At 36.7% G+C, this 21,632-nt stretch overlaps 1 protein-coding gene across 9 annotated transcripts in view; it reads left to right on the top strand.

Moving 5' to 3' along the window:
* Positions 1-21,632, top strand: part of PDE4D (phosphodiesterase 4D) — an 807,734-nt gene that overhangs the window by 556,913 nt on the left and 229,189 nt on the right. For all 9 annotated transcript variants that reach the window (XM_005556956.4, XM_015451424.3, XM_065546289.1 and 6 more), the window contains one exon: positions 10,669-10,860. In XM_005556956.4, the coding sequence (XP_005557013.1) occupies positions 10,669-10,860 (192 nt within the window). The remainder of the gene's footprint in view (positions 1-10,668; positions 10,861-21,632) is intronic.

The raw sequence follows: 21,632 nt of genomic DNA, 5'->3' as shown, positions 1-21,632 counted from the left end.
CTTTTCTGCTCTTCCCTCCATACTCTTAGTTAGTGGTCAGTATATGATAACAGGATGTAAGGGAAGAAATAAATCCCTACTTGTTTTATTCTCAATCACATTGACACCTGCATGAAATTACCAGACAAATTAAGGCCTACCAATGACTACAAAAAAAATGACTACCACTTCCCGTTGTCAGCACATATTCTGGTTGAATGTATATGTTTACTACTTGAAGTGCTCATTATTTCTAGGTAATTACTGCAAATATGGACCTCATACTACTACTGCAGGCTTTGCCTCAGGAGTCCAAATGCCACAACCTCATGTTAGGGCCATTTGAGATCCTTTATGTAAAAGTTGCTTTATTGTGGTAAAAGCAAAGACACATAATATGAGATCTATCCTCTTACATTTTTAAATGTATAGTACATTATTATTAGCTGTTAGCACAATGTTGTACAGCAGATCTCTAGAATTTATTCATCTTGCGTGATTGAAATGATACACATTGAACAACAGCTCTCCATTTCTCCCTCCCCCCAGGCCAAGCAACTACCATGCTACTTCCTGCTTCTATGAGTTCAACTACTTTAAATCCCTCATATAAGAGGGATCATGCAATATTTGTCTTTCTGTGACTGACTTATTTCACTTGGCATAATGTCCTCAAAATTCATCCATGTTGTAGCATATGACAGGATATCCTTCTTTTAAGGCTAAATAATATTCCATTGTATGTATATACCACATGTTTTAATCCGTTCATTCATTGATGGACATTTAGATTGTTTCCACATCTTAGTATTGTGAATCTACATCAATGAACATGGGAATGCAAATATCTCTTTGACATGCTGATCTCAATTTTTTGGATAAATACCCAGAAGTTGGATTAGTAGATCATATGGTAGTTCTATTTTTAATTTTTGGAGAACCTCCATACTCTTTTTTATAGTAATGGCATCACTTTACATTCCCACTATCAGTGCACAAGGATTCCAATTTCTGCATGTCCTTGCCAACAGTTTTTTTTTTAGATAATGGCCAGCCCAACAGGAGTGAAGCAATATCTTGTGATTTTCCTTTGCATTTCCTTAATGATTAGTGATGTTAAGCATCTTTTCATATAGCTGTTTACCATTTGTATGTCTTCTTTGGAGAAATGTCCATTTCTTTCATTGGGTTTTTTAATTTTGAGGGGTTTCAACTGGGTTTTGGGAGGTTTTGCTATTGAGTTGTAGGAGCTCCTATATATTGCGGATATTAACACCATATCAGGCATATGGTTTGCAGATATTTTCTCCTAATCTATAGGTTGTCTTTTCACTGTGTTTTCTCCCTTGCTGTGCAGAAACATTTTATTTTGATATAGTCCCCCTTGCCTGTTTTTACTTTTTTTTCCTTATGCTTTGATGCTTCCATGGATTAGAAAACTTAATATTGTTAAAATGTCCACACTGGCCAATGCAATCTCTATCAAAATCCCAATGGTATTTTTTATAGAAATAGAAAAGCAATCTTCAAATTCATAAGAAACCACAAAAGACTGTGAATAGTCAAAACAATCTTGAAAAAGAACAAAAAATCTGGAGATCTCAGACTTCCTGATTGCAAAACATATTACTAAGTGACAGTAATCAAAACAGTGTGGTACTGGCATGAAGACAGACATAAAACCAATAGAACAGAATAGAACCGAGAAATAAATCCAAACATACACAGTTAACTGATTTTGACAAGGATGCCCAGAATATACAATGAAGAAAAAAAAGTCTTGAACAAACGGTATTGGGAAAACTGGATATTCACATGCAAAAGAATGAAACTAAACCTTATCTTAAACGATACACAAAAATTTGACTCAAAAGACTTAATTGTAAGACCTGAAGCTGTAAACCTAGAAGAAAAATTAGGGGGAAAATTTCATAGCATTGGTCTTGGCAGTAATTTGAGATGATTTCTTAGGGAGAGTTTCAGTTAAGAAAATTTTTCTTAAAAATAATCATTAAAAAGTAATGTATAAACTTCAAATAAAACAATTTTTGGTTGGGGCTTTCTGGTGGTCTTAGTCAACTCAGGCTGCATAATGAAGTACCCTAGACTGTTGGCCTAAACAGAAATGTTCTCACAATTCTGGAGGCTGGGAAGTCCAAGACCAAGATTGACTGATTTGGTTCCTGTTGAGGGCTCTCTTCCTACATGCAGATGGCTGCTTTCTCACTTTGTCCTCATGTGGTAAAGAGAGAATGCTCTTGTGTCTCTCTCCTTTCTTATATGAACACCCGCCCTGTTGGATTAGGGCCTCATCCATATGACCTCATTTAACATATGAATTCTGGAGGAAACAAGATTGATTTAACCTCAACCTCAACCTCATTGGGGGGTTAGGGCTTCAACATATGAATTCTGGGGGAAACAAGACTCAGTCCATAACACTGGCCTAATAAATACTTTTCAGAAAAATTGACCTTTTACCACATCATTGTGTCAAAAGTGTGCTAAGCAAGTCCAGCTTATCCTCTTTCATTTACAGTCCAGACATCAAACTCATGCTATCATTTCCATCTTGAATCTCTTTATTGCCCTGTGTTACTTGGGAGTGTCACTGACAAGCCAGAAACGTATGTTATATATTTCTAGATATCACCTAAAGTTTTACTTATAAATAAGCATATACCCTTCATCTTTGTGCCTGTGTGTGTATGTGTTTGTGTATGTGTATATGACAGGGTCTCACTGTGTTACCCAGGCTGGAGTGCAGTGGCATGATCTAGACTCACTGAAGCCTCAGCCTCCTGGGCTCAAGTGATTCTCCTGACTCAGCACCACAGGCTTGTGCCATCATGCCTGGCTTTTTTTTTTTTTTTTTATAGAAACAGGGTTTCATCATGTTGCCCAGGCTGGTCTTGAACTCCTAAGCTCAAGCAAACCACCCCCCTCAGCCTCCCAAAGTGCTGGGATCACAGGTGTGAGCCACCATGCCTAGCCCCAGGCTTTTGTTTATAAAAATCATCTGTGAAAACAAAAGGTAAAATGTGTCTGTTCTTAAATATCTTAACTCTGTGCAAATGTATATATTATGCAAGCTAAAACATGCATAGTATGATTTAGCTGTGTAATCTTGTAAAATGGCTAAATATCATGCCTTCTCAGAGTATCCTACTTAAATTTAATATGCAGTTTTATGATTGATTGGGAAAGATTGCCATCTGTGCATATCACTGTAAAATGCTAGTTTCTACAGTCTCATCTCCATAGTCAGAAAAAAGTAAATATTAAAATGGTGAATTTTGCAAATCATTATTTTGTTTACTCCAGAGAAGCTATTTGACCTGCAGGGAAATTTTCAGTAGAGAAGTATCACTGGCATTGATTATAAATGAGTTTCATAAACTTGTGATATTGGTAACAGTGGGTAAAATATTTACTATTATAAAGAGGGAAAAAATGTATGTAATTATCCAGTTCCAGTTACTCTCCCCTTAAGCTCAAGGGTAAGCCTCCCCTCCCCGTGAGTGGCAAAGCATCCAAATGGGTTCCAATGTGTAGCCAACAGCATGAACTACAATACACAGGGGAGAGTGGAGTGCAGGAATATAAACAGCAGTAAAATTGTGACCTGAGGTCCACAAGCTACACCCTGTGTCTGGAGACCTGAGATCTGACGGACTGTTTCTGCTCATTATATTCAGCTGGAGCCCCACCTAGGTTGTTGGGACCTCCAAACCTTCCACACTTCCTGGTAGGAAATTATTCTTTCTCCTCAGTGAGGAATATCTAGAAAAAAATCAGCAGTCTCCACCCTCCCCGGATGTTAGCACACTGGAATTATGGAGTTGGGTGGAGACATAAAAGCAGCTGAAACTTTTAGAGCAATCTGGCTCCAGCATCTGCCACCTCATTGATTGCAAGGGCTGATTCAGGTGATTTGGCCTTCAGTTCTCTTCCCCTTTCATCTCTCCCTTTAGGTTCTTCCCAAAGTCATGTGTTCAAGTAAAGTTAAAGAGAATAACCTAGATGAAGATCCCCCTGGAAGATAAAGAGTAATAAAAGTGAAAAACAATAGCTGCTAAATAATGGGAGCGTACTAGCTGCCAGGCAATGTGGTAAATGCTTTCCAAACATTTTCTCTTCTAATCCTTGTAATGGCCCTAGAGCTAGGTACTGTAATTATCTTTATCAGCAGTGAAAGCCTAGAAAGGTACAGTAACGTGCCTTAGAGCATGCAAATAGGAAGTGGCTGAACCAAGATTTCAAATTTAACCCATGTTTTCTAACTCCTAAATAAACATATTAACAGGAACATTTTTGGTAGGTCTATCTGCCATTGTTCTTAACACGTAGCTAAAAAGGCAGCTCTCAGATGGTCCTGGCTTTAGTGATGGCCCAGGGTTCCCAGCGGCATTCAGCAAGATCTTCGCTGTGAGTTGCCTTCATAGATGCTTCGGTAATGGAGGCTGCTATTGATAGGGGTTCCTTAGTAGTTGCTCCACTGAGGCCCTCATTGCCCCACCCCCTTTGGGCTTCATACTGGGGGATCAGTGCTGAGTATAAGGTCCCAATGTCTAGGCTAGATGAGGAGAGCTATTTTCTCAGCACAGTAGCAGGACTCTGGCTCAGGAGAGGGCCCATATCATGGTCAAAAATAAATTGAAAAAGATTTAAACTAGGGAAGCAATATCTAGCAAAAGGCCAAAAAGATGAGAAATGACCTTCAGTAGACAAACAATTACAAGGTCAGTAGACACAAAGTATGGGAGCAGTTGAGAACGTGGAGGAAAGGTAGATTGAAACTGTATTACCATCCAATAATTCCACTGAAATGGAACAGTGTGGAGAACTTGGAGTATTTGTTCATTGGTCAGTTTGTCCAATTTCTCTTTGTTTCTTGTAGGGGGCTGGTTCCATAGAAAAGGATGGGTCTGTGGAGTAAATGATCATGAGTAGTGCTAGCCACACACATTCTTTAACACTTCTGAATACAGCAGGCCAGCTGGTCATTACTCTTACTGCCCCCTCGTATATGACAATATACATAATGACAAATACAGCTATGTCATTCCTCCTCCAAAACTGCCTTCTGGCAAAAGTTATCTGTTTTAAGAATTGTGTGCATTCTTAAATTGCATTAAGGGAAGCAAACATGTGGAACAAGAAAGCACCTCACTTAGTTCCATTTGCGAAGCCCTTTTGCAGACCCACTGACCCTTCCCTAATTCCAAATGAAATCTCAAATGCTGTAAAGAAACCCACCAAATGGGTTACAGCAAAGACTTTTTACACCCTACTGTTACGTTTAGAATTGGAAAAATCTGGGGATTTGGCAAATTCCAAAATGTTGGGTCATATGAAAACTTTTTTTTTGAGACAGAGTCTCGCTCTGTCACCCAGGCTGGAGTGCAGTGACATAATCATGGCTCACTGCAGCCTTGACCTCCTAAGTTCAGGTGATCCTCCTGCCTCTGCCTCTGGGGTAACTGGGACTACAGGTAAGCACCACCATACCCAGGTAATTTTAAAATTTTTTGTAAAGATGGTGTTTCACCATGTTGCCCAGGCTGGCCCTGAACTCCTGGGCTCAAGCAATTCACCAGTCTTGGCTTCCTAAAGTGCTGGGATTACAGGGGTGAGCCACCACACCCAGCCCCATATGAAACTTTAGTCTCAGAATTAGCCTTTGCATGCGTCACCTATAAGTTAATCAGAATGTTATTTTCAGAAGTTCCATGTAGGTAAGGAAGCTAAAAGGTGTTCCTGTATTTTTTTTTTAATGATTAATAGGAAACTTCATAATAGAGGTGTAAACAGAGTCTATTCTCCCCAGCGTTAGAATCAGACAGCTTGAGTTTAAAACCCACTTATGAACTTGAGCATACTACTTTACATAGAGTCGTTTGTCTATGCCTCAGGGTCCCCATGGTCAAATGGAAAATACAGTGCCTACTTCAAAGGGTTATTTTGAGGATTAAATAAGATAATATGTGCAAAGCACAGTGCCTGGAACGTGGAAGGTGCTCCAGAAGTTTTATTATTATGAACATTATTATTATTGCCACCATCATCATTAAATTTGGTTATTTTTACTCTCCCCAATCCTTTAGTTACTTTTTCGAACTTTCGCTAGGTTTTTGCTTGGGCTCCATCTAATTGGCTATGAGTCAAAAGAGAATTCACCACATCTAAGTGTTTTCTAAAGAATGTCTTTGGAAAAATCACAACTGATCATTTTGATACCAGCATCTAAGGTTAGGGCTACCTTATCCTTCATCACCTTCTTGTTTTATTCATAATACCACGATGTGGACTGTTGATAAAATTGTGTTTCAAAAATAAGTAGCTTATTTGAAGCTATCTATAATTTCAGCCCAAACTGACTAATCAGGCTAACTTTCAGAAAGTTAAGTAAGTAGTCTAATTCTCAGTTAACTTACTACCTACCGAGTAAAAATGTACTGCCTTTTAAAATCCACAACTAACCTCCCTCTCTCAAGGCAAACCCCCTAGTTCTAATATTTGAAGTATTTAATGAACAAGCCTTTTTGGGGGTCCTCATGTAGTTAAAAATTTATTTTTCTCCTTTTTCTTTACTCTGTTTTTTTGTCTTTCTTGCTTTCTTTTTTTTTTTTTTTTTTTTTTTTTTTTTTTTTTTTTTTTTTTTTTTGAGACAGAGTCATGCTCTGTCACCTAGATTGGAGTGCAGTTACACGATCATAGTCACTGTAACTTTGAACTCCTGAACTCAAGTGATCCTCCCATGTGTGCCTCCAAAGTGTTGGGATTACAGGCATGAGCTACTGTGCTCAGCCTCTACTCTGTTTTCTACCTTTTATTTGTTGCAAAAGCAATATGTTTATTTCAACAAATACTAGTCTTCCCCATCTTACTCCCCTAAGATTTCAGTGTTAAAAGTTGATTTGTGCGTCTCCACATAAGTCTTTATAACAAACTTCTGCTGACACTCCTTGACCCAGCTTGCCATAAACACATTCAGTCCTACCTGTTAGGTTGAACTGTACAGAACTGCCATTTTTATAGGTCCCCACTATTCTTTAATACCAAGCCTCAAATTGAGCCAGACACTAAATGTCCTGTTTTATATACATGCCTTACTCATTCCTTCTTGGGTTTGTTCTTGTGGCTTCACTTTTGATGGGTGGCCTCCACACCCAACCCCAGCTCTACTCTGGCTGGACATTTTTTAACTCTCCTTCAAAGGTGTACATCCTGCAACTTCTTAAATTCCCTTTACATTCATTGTCTACATCACATAGTCTGATTGCCTATATAATACAATTTCATGTTTTAGTATACTATTTAATACAGATGCCACCTGTTTTGTTGCTTTTATTTTCTCTGGTTGCTTGATGTTCTATTACCTTAACTAGACTTTAGTGCTTTGTAGAAAAGGACAATGTTTAGTATATCTGTACTTATTAAAGTGCTGATCTAAGGACATAGGATGTAATGTAAAAGTTTATTCAATGAATATTTCAAAATACAAAGTCTCTTTTTCTATAAAGTCATTCACTAATACTGACATTTGCTGGTACTTCAGACTAGAGATTCTCAGTAATATTACCTTTTCTTGATAACTAATTTTGATCATAAGAGCATTTAATATAATGGGAATCAATTATGCAAATGAACTCAGACCCTAGGTTCACTTCCCAAAACAAACCGTATTCTGAGAATACTTGCGGTGCCAAAATTTAGAGTGAAACCTCAGACTGTTAATCATGCTCATGTTACTTTATTCCAACACAATAAGTAGTCAGTGATTTGTTATGGAAATTCAATTAAATCCTCTCAAGTATTTTTTCTTTAAATAAAAGTCCAATAAAATATCAGTCATTATTTTTAGATCTTCATTCTCAATGTTTGTAAAGCTAATACTGATATTAGATTAATGTAATTGTATCAATATTGACAATTACTTAGTATACATTGTGAACTTTGTTTTTTGGATGCCATTTAAAGGGTTATTTTCGTGAGTCCCTAAGAAATAATTTAGGCCTTTAGGTTATTTAACCCTTCAGTGGAAAATAGAGTTTCTTTGTTTAAGAAAATGATCTCCATCTAGTGGACAAATTTTTATATTATGGTATACAAAGAAAAATATTAAAGCCCCCAGAATATCTCATATCAAGCACTTTCTGACCTATTAATAAATGTTTTGGTTTTAGTGGTAATATTGTGGCTTAAAAGTTTTAAGATTTAAAAATATCTTAAATATCTAAATGACTTAAGATATTTAGCAATATTTGTTTCAAAACTTATAGTGAAGTGTCTCTGTAAGTTGACTTGCTTAATTTAGTTGGAAAAATTGTAATTAAAGAAAAAGTATTACTGATTTCTACAAATTTGGTATTTATTCAATTGAATTGAAAAAGACTAAACCAAAACTCACACTTTTGTATGAGGGTATTTTCTTTTTCAAAATGTAGCAAAAAGAATATCTTGATATTAAAGGGAAATAAACATAAACATTTCTATAGGTATTCACATTACTAGGTCCTCCTCATGTTGAAAATCTGCCATGACTGTCTTCTTAGAAGAGAAATCTACTTTGCCAAACCCCCACTATTCAGAAGTTTTTAATGTCTTCCAGTTGTATACTAAATACAATACCTTCAAAAACCTTCTTAAGTACTACTCTTCATGAAAACTTCTCAGATATCCCAGCCTGAGTTAATCATTCATCCTTTATTTTTGTATCTTAATGCACTCATAGTAGGTGCTTAATAAATGCCTTTTTAAGTATATCCAAGGAGAGTTTGCTGAAGATCCCTAATGTATGTCTGTTGAATGATTAGAGACCATCCTCCTCTTCCAGTCTTCCTGGGAATTGACAAGGTCCCACATACATATGTGCCTATCCTATTCTGGTGAAACAGAGGTCCCTTGTTTGGGTGTCACATATATTTGTGGCTTATATAATCATGCAGTATAGCTGGAAAGCCTTTAGGAACAATCAGTGATAATACAGTTAGCTCAGCGACTGGTCAATTAACTTTTCTAGGACCTGGTATCCTCCTCTGTAAAGTGAGTCTGTTCAACTAGATAATCTCTCATTGTCCCTCCCGAACCAAATCAATACATCTATAAAGTGACACAATTCTAAGAAAATTTTAAGTTGGAAAAACATATTTACAACTGCTCGAGATAGTGAGTTTTTCGTCTTCTGTTTACTTGATGGATTATTTTGGAGCTACTGTTATTTGATCATAGATTCAAAGTGATCCATGAAACATCTTCCAATCTTAGAGTCACAACTCTATTTATTAATGACTCCAATAAAGAAAATAAAGGAATGTTTTAAATTTAGCTAGTTAATAGTTTGGATAAAGCTTCTAATGGGGAAAATGTTAATGACAGCAAAACTTGAATTCACGTGTTTATTTATTCATTCAACAATTTTTTCTTTAAAACCACACACCTGCTGGGCTATCATAAGCTCTCACCCTCCTCTCCTAAGAACACATGAAAGTTGACTTTATTTTAATACTGGTTGATGTTTCACTAGAAAGGTTCTTTGTGGAAAGTTTATCTAGATTATAAGGACTATGACGTTAAGAACTGTGTGTGTAGTTATTTTTTTCCCAGCTCTGAAATACGTATTGCTGAGCACAGTGCCTTTTATTCATTTAATCATTTACTCAAGACACTTGAGCACAGTTTTCAAAGAGCCAAGAATACGCTGAGTCTCCATTCGTAGAGAGCTCCTGGGTGAAAAACATTTTCAATTCATTGTAAATTCTGTCATTAGGGAGTGGGAAAGTGTCTTGGGAGCATAGAGAAAGGGCCTTTCACAAAGTTCTGATATACCAGGGCAGCCTTTCAGGTGCAGGCTAAGTCTCAAGGTTGAGTGACAATTAGGCAGGGGAAAGGAGATTTGATTATTTAGGGGAGCAGGAGGTGATAGCCTGTGACAAGGAGATGGTGCCTCAATATGAGTTGGGCATGAAGTCCCCAGTGGATGAGGGCTGCAAGTTGAGGCTGGGAGGGCGACTAATTGTAATTGAGAGCAGATGGTTAGACTGGCAGTCTAGCAAAGAAATTTTGACTTCATCCTGAGAGCAATAGTAAGTTACTGAAGAGTTTTAAACTGAAGAATGACACTGGAAAATGGATTCAGGACACTAATATAAAGGTTGTTATAATAATATAGATGAAATTTGATGGAGACCTGAATCTAAAATATTGGTAGTAGGGATGGAAGGAAGTGGGTACAATGGAAATTAATGCTTGGATGGATGTAGTAGGGTAGGAGTGTGGGGGAGGATCCCATGTTTGGGAGAACAGCATTAGGCACAAAATGGGCATTTGTTGAATCAAATTCAAATATTTAACGAATTACTGTGTATTTGTTATTTTCCGAAAGGAATTTTGTACTTAGAAGATTAAGTTTTGCAGAACGTTTCCCGTTTAACTGAAGTTGAGTTTGGAAAAACCTGTATCTTGTATCCGGTCAGTTAACAACAGTATCCAGGAAAACAAGAATGTGAAGTCAATGTGTTTTTCTTTTATGTATTTCAATATTATCATATTCTTATGGCAGAAATTAGCTGTAATTTTGATTCCTGCTAATTCCACTGTCAATTCCTCAGTTGAAGCTAAATACTTTGTGAAAATATGAACATGTGAATGTTCACAGCAACATAATTCCTTCTCCTTCCTTTACAGTTTTGATGTGGACAATGGCACATCTGCGGGACGGAGTCCCTTGGATCCCATGACCAGCCCAGGATCTGGGCTAATTCTTCAAGCAAATTTTGTCCACAGTCAACGCCGGGAGTCCTTCCTGTATCGATCTGACAGCGATTATGACCTCTCTCCAAAGTCTATGTCCCGGAACTCCTCCATTGCCAGTGATATGTAAGTACAAGGGTAGGCAAAGAGAGAGAAAACCAAGTAAATTTATATCTAGAGCTGATGATGTAATAAAACTAATTGACTTTTGTTCAACTATATCACTCTTCTCCAATATAGAAAGAATATGAATAAAATTATACAAGCTAGAAATGAATGGTAGATTTAACTTGAGTGCACTGTCACTCTTGATTAACACACACACACACACATACACACACACACTCATGTATTTATTTTCCCAGAAAATACACTTTCTAGGAAAACTGAGAATTAAATTTTTAATGGAAACTAACACTTAACTCACTACCTTATATTTATGTAGAACCTGAGTTTTAGCTACCTACCTACATGGATATTTTCTAATATTTGAAAAGCTTTCAACTACATTGGAAAAGTCCAGTGAACCAGACTGTATAGCATTTTGAATATATTTCAATTAATGTATGTACAGATGTTAGCACTGGTTTGCCGGATCATTTAAGAAATCTTTGTGGAACTTTGCGGAAATTAAGCCAATTTGTAAGGATCATTAGAGGCAAGCACAGAAAACGTTAGAGAGACTTGAATATCATTTAAGACATAGTAAAGCTTGAAAAACAGTGAAAACTGACAAGCAGGTTTGCAGATCATATACCATCACTAGCTCATTTTCTCAGTGCATTTCATTCTTGTGGTATTGTGCATGTTTTTCTACATAGGTCTTTATTCTCACTCAATACCTATACTATCATTTGTGGCACAACTGCCTCTGTATAGAATTGATCTTCATCTTTCTCTCTTGGTCTATACATTTGTCCAGTAACATTCACCATCTTTTCATGACACCCGTCTCAAAAACTCACAACAGGCTGCAGTTTATCTTATAAGAATTAGTCTGTATGGGACCCCTGAGTGTCTAGTGTTATTCCTGCCATCTAGCAGAGCATCAGGGTATTGCAATAGGTCTACATGGGGTTCTAGAAATGAAATTATATTTCACTCATTTTTACAAACTGTGGTTGCTATTTTAGCAGTTGTATTATTGACGTTTACCCTTCTTCATCTCTAAACAACTTTCTATTCCTAGTGACCCTATTTCTACATTATTTTTATCTCACTTTCTTAGATTTGAAATTCATGACACTTATTTATTCATACACACATAATGAGAATGCTTCTTGAGCAAATATGGTGTATTTAAAGCTCTCAATCTGTGGAGCAGTAAGGTCTGGCATTTTAGACCATTGTTATAAAATATGGTGAGCACAATCCTTGAGGCATTTACAATGTACTGCAGGAACATAGAGAGGAGATGGACAGTTTTCTACCCAAGGGAAAAGTACAGAAAATACCGGGCTAAGGGAACAACATTTACTAAATGTGAGGCATGGAAAATTATGGCTGAACTAAGGAATGACAATCTGCTTGATGTGAATAGTGAAACCCGGCAAAAGAGAAGAAAATTTCAAATATAGTCTATGGGACCTGAGAGTCACAGAGGTTTTTAGCTGAGTTTTGGCATGATCATATTCTTGTTTTTATTGCATCTTGATTACTCTATTGTTGAATGATTGCATAGCAAAGTGACTACAGGGAAGTATTTCGTGTTGAAATTCACAGAAGTAAGGCAGGCTAAATATGATGAAGACCTAGATCAAGGGAGTGATGGCAGTGGAGCAGAGTTGGCTTAGATGCAAGAGGCTTATAGAATGGTTCTCTGTGTGTGTGTGTGTGTGTGTGTGTGATGTATGTCTGTATGTTGGGGAACAGCCAGTGGAGAAGGAGAATCAAAGAGAATGCTGATTTTTGACCATGAATAACTATGTACCTGGTGACGTGGACATGATGGACAAAGGGAAGCGAGTAGAAAACACAGCAGATAACAGGTGATGAATTGGCTTGTACGTGATAAGCCTAGGGTAAACAAGACAACAGTTAAATACTAGAACAGCAAACAGAAATAACAGTCCAGAGAACCAGGAGAAATGAGAACAGTTACCTTCTATAATTACTAGGTTTTTGAATGACAGTTGAGTGGAGCGTCATATTCAGGTAATAGCATTAGGAGCCCCTGGGCTAAGGAATGAATTGAAGTGAAAATGTGAGCAAACCCAGGCATCTCTTTAAAAGGCTGATGAGTGGAGGAGGAAGAGAGAACTAAGGTTTCCTGACAGAGAATTAGGTTCAAGCAGAATTTTTATGAATTCAGGATACTTGAGCTGAGGGAAGACTCCACGAGATAGAAAGAGACTAAAAATTCAAGGGGAAAAAAGGGTTAAAGATGGAGCTGTAGTTGCTGACAAAAATGTGATCATAAGCCAGAGTAAGGAGGCTATCCTTGGAAAAGTAGTAAATACCAGAACTGTATTCTTTAGGAAGGACAAAGAAGACCTGCCTGGGCAACATAGTGAGACCTTGTCCTTACTAAAAATCCAAAAAATTAGCTGGCTGTGGTGGCATGTGCCTTTAGTCCGAGACTGAGGTAGGAGGATTGGTTGAGCCCAGGAGTTCAAGGTTGCAGTGAGCTATGATGATGCCACTGCACTCCAGCCTGGGTGACAGAGCAAGACAAGACTGTGTCTGGGGGAAAAAAAGAGAGAGAGAGAAGGAGAAGAAGAGAGAAGAAAAAAAGGAAGAAGAGAGAAGACAAGAAGAAAAAGAAGAGAGAAGGAGGAGGAGGAGAAGAGTAAAAAAGGGAAATGTAAATTTAGAGATGGAGGAGTAAAATGTTAAGAGATATTAGCCATAAATCCTCTATAAACATTTTACTCCTCCCTCTCCAAATGAATGAATGTAAAAGTAGAAGGTGTAGCCATCAATAGCCAGAGGAGAGAGGGATGGGGCAGCCTGAGAAGAAAGGGAAAGGCTTAAAAAATCGACTATGCAGATCATAAAAGGGAACAGGGTAGAGGTGAGTAGAATACTGACCAGCCCCATGGATAACAATAAACAATGTTAAATAGGCAAATGACTGAACTGAAAGTCATCTAATGCAACTTCATCAAGGGTGAGTCAACCTCGGTACTGATAAAAGAAAGAGGAAAACTCACAGTGAGTTAGTGGAGTCCATTTATGTAGTTATGTGTTCTACCTTTTTAAATTGTAGTAAACTGAGTTTTGGATAGATCATTTCTTTCATACATTCTACTCCAGTTAGTAAATATTAAATATATACATATATTTTATGAAAACCTTACAGCATTTCATATTTAAATATGAAATTTCAAAATCAAACTTGCAAGGATGACCTCATTTTGCTGTGTGTCTCAAGAGTTCTTTATCTGATCAGACTCAGATAGAAAGATGAGTTTAATCAGACCATGAGTCAACTCTATATGTTGCTGAAAAATAATGTGTTCACATGTTTAGCTTTTCCATTCTCCTTGGATATTTACATTGGAGCAGTAAGATGTTCCTTTGACACCAACTCCTAGAAAGCATTCTTTCTACCAAGGAGATTAAGTTTCTGTGGAAAGAAAAGTAAATAGAATAAATATTTCAACATTTAATCTGACACTACACATATCTTCCACCATAAAGGACTATGCCTTCTCTTAATATGAATTCTCATATGATCATGTGTAAACTTTAATTTTCTTACCTTACCTATTTCACAATAATGCTATGAAGACTGTCTGATGTCTGTAATTTAACTGTGCTTTATAGAGAATGATGTTATGATATATTTAATTACTTGATGATTTCATATTAATTGTTCTAGTTAAGCTTTCCTATTGAGAAATTTTCTTAGAAATTTCAAACACAAACTGTACCTAATGAGGATAGGTACCTAATGAAAAGGTATTTAAAATGAAGATTTGTGGTTATCTATTTAATTGAACTGTTTTGAAAAACCTTTAAATACTCTTTAAGTTTAAATATAACTATTTACTATATTGCGAAAGTGAGAAGAAGGAAAATAATCCCCTCTAGTAGATACGATATCGTCATCTTGTCCTCTATAAATAGAAACCAATGAAATGGCAAAACAGATAAAGATGATGGTAATAATAATCATAACAGACATGGTGTGTGTATATCATCAACTTTCCCAAGTATTTTCACACCAGCTATCTTATTTGATATACTCACAGTCCTTTTGATAGCGACATTGTTATGCCATTTTACAGATTAGAAAGCCAAAGTCCAGTGAGCTTAATCTTTTGGAAAAAAAAAAAAAAAACCATTTTGATTATTTCTAGGAGCACATAATTTTGATAATGCCATTGTAAACAAAGTACTGTATGCTACTACAGCAAAAACTGCTGAGAAACAGAAGTAACTGTTGACCAAATTCATTAAACCAGTGAAATACATAGCAGTATGAAAATTTGATTAAGAATAAAATAAAAGCTCAAAGAGGTACAAAGTAAATATATAGCCAACTCTTAGAGAATGTATACAAGTATAGAGCACTAGGCTAAACTCAGAATCTTAAAAAATTAGCTCATACAAGGCAGAAGAGAAGTTCCTGATCACTTCTGCTCAGAGACCATCACAGTTTGTTAAATATAGATGATGCAGTAGCAACTTAATTCTTAAGAAAAGTAAGAAAAAGAAAAATGTTAAGTATTAGCATAAGTCTAATAAATAAATACATGAAAGTAAATTTGAATTACCATTAATAGTAAAAATTTTTTGTAACAGTAGAAACAACTAGATAACAAAAGGTTGCCCAAGTGACATCATGAAGAAACATGATGAAAATTACAGTGTAAATAGACAATATTTTTGTCATCTTAATATTTCAGCATCTGAGTAACAATCACTTCTGTTGTTTCACATCATCCAGTAATATAGTATCTGTATTTGGAAGCACACAAAGATATGATACGTTTCAAAGATTAAGAGGAGAATTAGCAGTGACAAGATAAGTAGAATTGTCACAAAACTATGAATTTATTGAATATAAGTTACCTGTCAAACTACTTAAGTTTTAAGAAATACTCAGTTCACCTGGATAACTGACCTTGTATTCCCCATCCTTTGTTGAATTAACACCAACACATAGGATGCAAAGATGATCCAATCGTCTCTTCACTCACATTTATATACATTGCTTCTACACACAGAATATGGGGTGGGGTGAATGCATTCAGAGGGCCAGTGAGGAGGAAGTGAGTAGACTTGATATACCATAAAAACCTGGGCATACTTGGGAATCTAGCTAAGTTATCCCCAAGCACTATACAGATATATCAGACTTCACTGATCAGGCCTTTGGGGTGCCCCATTGGGGCATTTTCTCAGCTAGTGGATAATACTCTCCCTACCCCCCATCTCAAACTACTGTCATTTCTTTAGCAATTAACAAGTCCCTCACCATTTCTTGGGCCTCTAATGTGTGTTTTCAGTCATAGCCACTCCTCTCTACTTCTTTTGCCTACTAAGTATAAGGGTAGTATTGCTTCCAGTCCTGGGTTTGAAAAAGGAAGAAGAATTCACTTTATGTCTATTTGTATCTTTTATTCCAGATTATTAATCTTCCCTGGTCTTACTAGGAAGAATATAAATAAAAAGACGTTGCATTACAAAGGTTCTAATTCTCACTGGATGTACATGAAAAGTTTGTAGTCATCTCTTAGCTAGATTGTAAGATAATATTACACTAATGAACATTTCATCGCTTCTTGGCCTTTTGGCTAAGATCAAGTGTAAACATTTCAAAAGCATATTAATTTGCTATCTTGAAAGCCTTCTTCCATTAACCACACAAAGAAAGCTACCATGGTCAAATCATCTCTTCCCCAGTTCCTGGGTTGTTCCCAACTGGGGAGGTATCCTCACCCCTCACCCTGTGGTGTAGGAGTGATGGGACTAGGGCCAGGATTCTCAAAACATGTCCTGAGGCAGCAGAGGGAATGCACGTGGGTGCAAGCGTTATTTTAAATTTTCAAGAAAAACACAAAAACATGTGTCAACCACCTGGAAAACTAATAGCTTGAAATAGTTCCCAGTTTCCAATAAAGACCACGATATTCCTTTCTGTGACACCATATCTTTGCAAAATTGGGTTTTGAGCAATTGTTGGATAAAAATCAAGTGCTGAGCAGAAATCAATGTGCAACAAAAATAAGCGAGCCAATGTCCAATCTCATTCCAAAATGAGAAATTGACATAGTGCTCAGTGGCTGCTAAATTGTTAGAACAAAACCTTATTAAATTATTTGGACTTAACTATTTAATAATTGGAACTATTAGTTATTTCTTTTGGCCAACGGGTTGCTGTTATTTAAAAAATTGAGATATTAAGGGCACCGCGTACTGAGAAAGTTTGAAAATCCTTGGATTGGGTGTTTATTCATATCTGAAGAATTAGAGCTAAATCAGGCTAGGTGTGGTGGCTCACATCTGTAATCCTAGCACTTTGGGAGGCCCAGGCAGGCAGATGGCTTGAGCTGAGGAGTTCGAGACCAACTTGAGCAACATGTTGAAACCCTGTCTCTACAAAAAATACAAAAATTAGCTGGGCATGGTGGTGGGCGCCTGTAGTCTCAGCTACTTGGGAGGCTGAAGTGGGAGGATCACTTGAGCCCAGGATGTTGAGGTTGTAGTGAAGCATGATCCCACCACTGTACTCCAGCCTGGATGACAGAGTGAGACCCTGCCTCAAGAAAAAAAAAAAAAAATGATTAGAGATAAATCAGATCTCTATGTGAGACTCTGTGAGAGAATTTTGTTAGGAGGAAAAAAATAACAGTTTCAAAGCTGTGAGCGTTCTGATGTGCTCTAGAGTAGAGAATTTATCTTCTTCTTAATTCTGTTAGGATCCCAGGTAGCCAAAATCTTTTATTATAAAATGTGATATTATTTTGGTAATGATCTAGATAGACCAGGCTTTTTCTTCCATTGCTGTGTGCTGGCCACTGTTACTAGTATTATTCGGAGTGTTGATGCAGACATTAATACTAGCTGTTAAATCTCAAGAAGTTTATCAGCAAAATATGCTAAAGTCATCTGCTACTAGAATACCTTTTTACTATCTTTTTGTTTAAAAATTCTGCTTTATTTGGTGCCATTTTTTCAATCACTTAGGTAGTTTTATTTCTGATTTTAAAAAATAGGAGTTTCATGAATTGTAAAATAAGTCTGGTAAATTAGCTAAACATTTTTCTTCAATCCTTGAACAGGGGGATTTAAAATATTAGCTGAATAGGCATTTTATATTCCTAATCTCATACTTTCAAAAAATCATAAAAATGAAATCCTGATGTTTAGACATTTTAAATGGTAATGTTGTTCATGCCACAGGGTAAAAATAAAGTATTGATTTTAATGCTTTACTATAGTGAGATGGTGTCAGCACCTCTGAGTATCATTGCCAGTGCTCTAACCTTTAAAATAACGAATTAATTGAGTTATATGTAGTAATATATCTTGGTTATTGCTACCAAAGTAATAGATATATACTAAAGTCTTAGGAGATGTGGAGGGATAAATGTTAGTCATAAAAAGTTGTTAAAGCAGAGGGAAAAAGAAGTGAAAATTGACCAAACATATATGTAATTCATTGTTTCTATGATAAGGCTGCTGCAATTCTAACTCTAGGACTTTGTGCTAATATATAGCATACCATTTTATTTTCTAGATTCCCTTTATACCCACTATGTTCCTCAGTATATGCCCTCACTTTTTTTGTTTGTTTTGAGATAGAGTCTCACTCTGTTGCTCAGGTTGGAGTGCAGTGGCACAGTCTCAGCTCAGTGCATCCTCCACCTCCCGGGTTCAAGCAATTCTCCTGCCTCAGCTTCCTGAGTAGCTGGGATTACAGGTGCCCGCCACCGTGCCTGGCTAATGTTTTTTGTATCTTTAGTAGAGATGGGGTTTCACCATGTTGGCCAGGCTGGTCTCGACCTGACCTCAAGTGATCCTCCCACCTTGGCCTCCCAAAGTGCTGGGATTAAAGACTGAACTCACTTGTAAATCATTTAAATGTGAAAAAAGAAAAAATTCTAAAGAAAAATGAGTTTTTCTCACTCCTGTATATAAGAGAAAGAGTGTGACTTTGAATTGTTTAAACTTATAAATAATGATTATATAATTATGCTTGTACCTCAGATTTAATACATTTCAAAGGATAATATCTCCTTTCTTTAAAAAAAAAAGCAGGGAGAAGGGGTAGTTTAATAACAAGAGCAATTATTCCACAATCCTATGAGACATTGAATTCCTGCCAGAAGAAAGTAAACTTGAATTGGCCTCAGTCAAGGAAGATTAGCCTGTTTTTCAGTGCATACCAAAAGAATGCAATCTCTAAGAGCAAATTATGTGTGAAATAAACTAAAATAAGGAAAGTTTGAAGACCATTTTGAAATAAAAAAAACTAGTCCAGTAACCTAGATAGTGCTCTCAATGCAACATGGTCCCTAGATGAAGGACCCGTAGTTGAAAATTACTGATTCTTCCTGCCTCTTGAAATTTTAAGAGGCAAATGGCCACTGCGGGAGAGATACTGGTTCATCCAATTGTGGATATTGTACCTAGAGGTATACTAGTATACTCTCACTTTATCTCAACCCTCTTCCCTCTGTATATTAAAGAAGACTAAAATCAAAACCATGCTCCAGTGTATGGTAAAATAGAAATATTTTGAACTTTAAATCTGTTTTTTTTTTTTTTTTTGAGACAGTCTCACTCTGTTGCCCAGGCTGGAGTGCAGCAATGTAATCACAGCTCACTGCAGCCTTGAGCTCCTGGGCTCAAGTGATTCTCCCACCTCAGTCTCCCTAGTAGCCCAAACACGGGGGTATGCCACCACTCCCGGCTAATTTTTTTAAATTTTTAGCAGAAATGAGGTTTTGCTATGTTGCCCAGGTTGTTCTCGAATTCCTGAGCTCAAGCAGTACTCTTGCTTTGGCCTCCCAAAGTGCTGAAATTACAGGCAAGAATCCCTATGCACAGCCTGAACTTTAAATCTTAACAGTGGGGCCTATGGTGGCAGGCTGAGAAGAAGAAAGTTGACTTCTATTGGAGATAACCAATACATGTTTTCCACATTCTAAATAAAGGTGTGTATCAATTGATGTGCATTTTTGAATACTGTCATTGTTTTACTAATTTAGAAAATATCAGTAGCACCTACTCCATGCCAGAGTATCATTTGAAGACACCGTAGATCCATGAAAATAAGACAAAACAAAATTGTTTGGAGCATGCATTCTTGTCTTTATTTAATTTTTAAAAATTCTTGATAGAAAAGGAGATGTTTCCAGCCAACACTGAGATTCCTATATAAATACTTGTTTTCACTTACACATCAATCACTTTAAATATTTACTTTTGCTTATCAGTCTTAGCTTCTTAATGAATTGTTCTCAATGTCTCCTTTACTGTTTTCTGAGCCATATAAGGAAAAACAGTCACACTGCTGGAACATTTATGTGATGGGTTTCTTGAGATAAGATATTTCAGTGAGTATTACTAAATCATTCTGTCTAAGCCCTTGCAATATGAATCATCTAAAGATGTGCTTTATAAATAAACAGAAAGAAAGCATCAAGCAGACCCATGGTTTTTCTTTAGAAAACCAAGTAAGGAATATCAACCACTGGGCTTTGCTCTCAGATTCCTGGTAATTTGTGGTATGATTTCCCAGGTTCACTGAGGAAACATCCCCAATTATTCCATCTGCCCACTGCAGCATCTCCCAGGCTTTGTGTCCACCTACTGCTAATTGCCTTGAGACTTTATGGTTTTTCCTAACTTGGGTCAAGAAAAATTTGCTGACATTGAATACTTGAAAGTTGTATCTAAACATATATAATGTGTCAATTCCTGTAACCCTCTCTTTAGACACAGGCAGCTTAAGAGCAGAAAGAAAAAGAATAACTGCTCACCCCTCTATAAATATGGAAGGTTGTGATATGACAAGAAATCATTTCACCAATTCAGTAAATGACTTTGTCTCCCAATAAATGTCATGAATTATCCCACGTACAAAATTTTTAACTCATTGTTTTGCTCCCAAGGGAGAACAAAACTACATGCAGATCTCATATTTTCATGTTTCAAAATTCATTTTTTCTTTGGTACTTACAGAACTTCAAATCGAATTTGTTATAACCACCAAGATAGTTTTGTTTTTGTGGATTGTTGTGTGTGTGTGTGTGTGTATGTGTGTGTGTGTGTTTAGCTAGTGGATAGCACATTAGACAGCACCAAGAAAGAGTCTTGCAGAATATTCTGTTGCAGAAATAGAATGTTGAAGAAATATTCTATTGGACAGTGCTGTTCTAGAGTCTAAAACATTTACTTCTATGTGCCTTCAGAATAGTCTAAATCCATTTGAGCATACGGAAAGCAGCATGATAAAAACAAAACAGTATTTGAATGCCTGGGTTCAAGTCCAGCTACGCTGAACATTTCCATGCCTTGGGATTTTATGACTCAGTAAAATTTCAAAAAATACCTGGGACACCGACCTAGGGTTACTAACTCCTTATTTTGCCAGGTAAAGAACATTATCAAGGAATTTCCCATCAATATATATTTTTATTTTTTAAGACATTTTCACTTCAGTGAAAAAGAGCATAATCTCAGAATAAAAGAATTTTCTAAAGGAATACGTATAGTCTTTTAAAAAAAAATCTCACTGCATGGTCCATGTACACTTTGACTTTGACAAGGACCAATGAGCATTCTGTTGGGCAAGTACCAGATCTTAGAGTGGCGTTTGGAAACCACTGAGCTCTGTCACTTGCCAAGGGCATGACTGCCGATGAGTAACTTAAGTTGTCAGGGCCTAGTTCCTTATCTTAGAATGGGAATATGAGCATCCATTTAATGCAGAGTTGTCA

This window comes from Macaca fascicularis, chromosome 6, assembly GCF_037993035.2.
Source record: "Macaca fascicularis isolate 582-1 chromosome 6, T2T-MFA8v1.1".
Classification (NCBI taxonomy): domain Eukaryota; kingdom Metazoa; phylum Chordata; class Mammalia; order Primates; family Cercopithecidae; genus Macaca; species Macaca fascicularis.
Note: the sequence above shows the minus strand (reverse complement) of the source record. Positions and strands in the feature narration are given on the sequence as shown.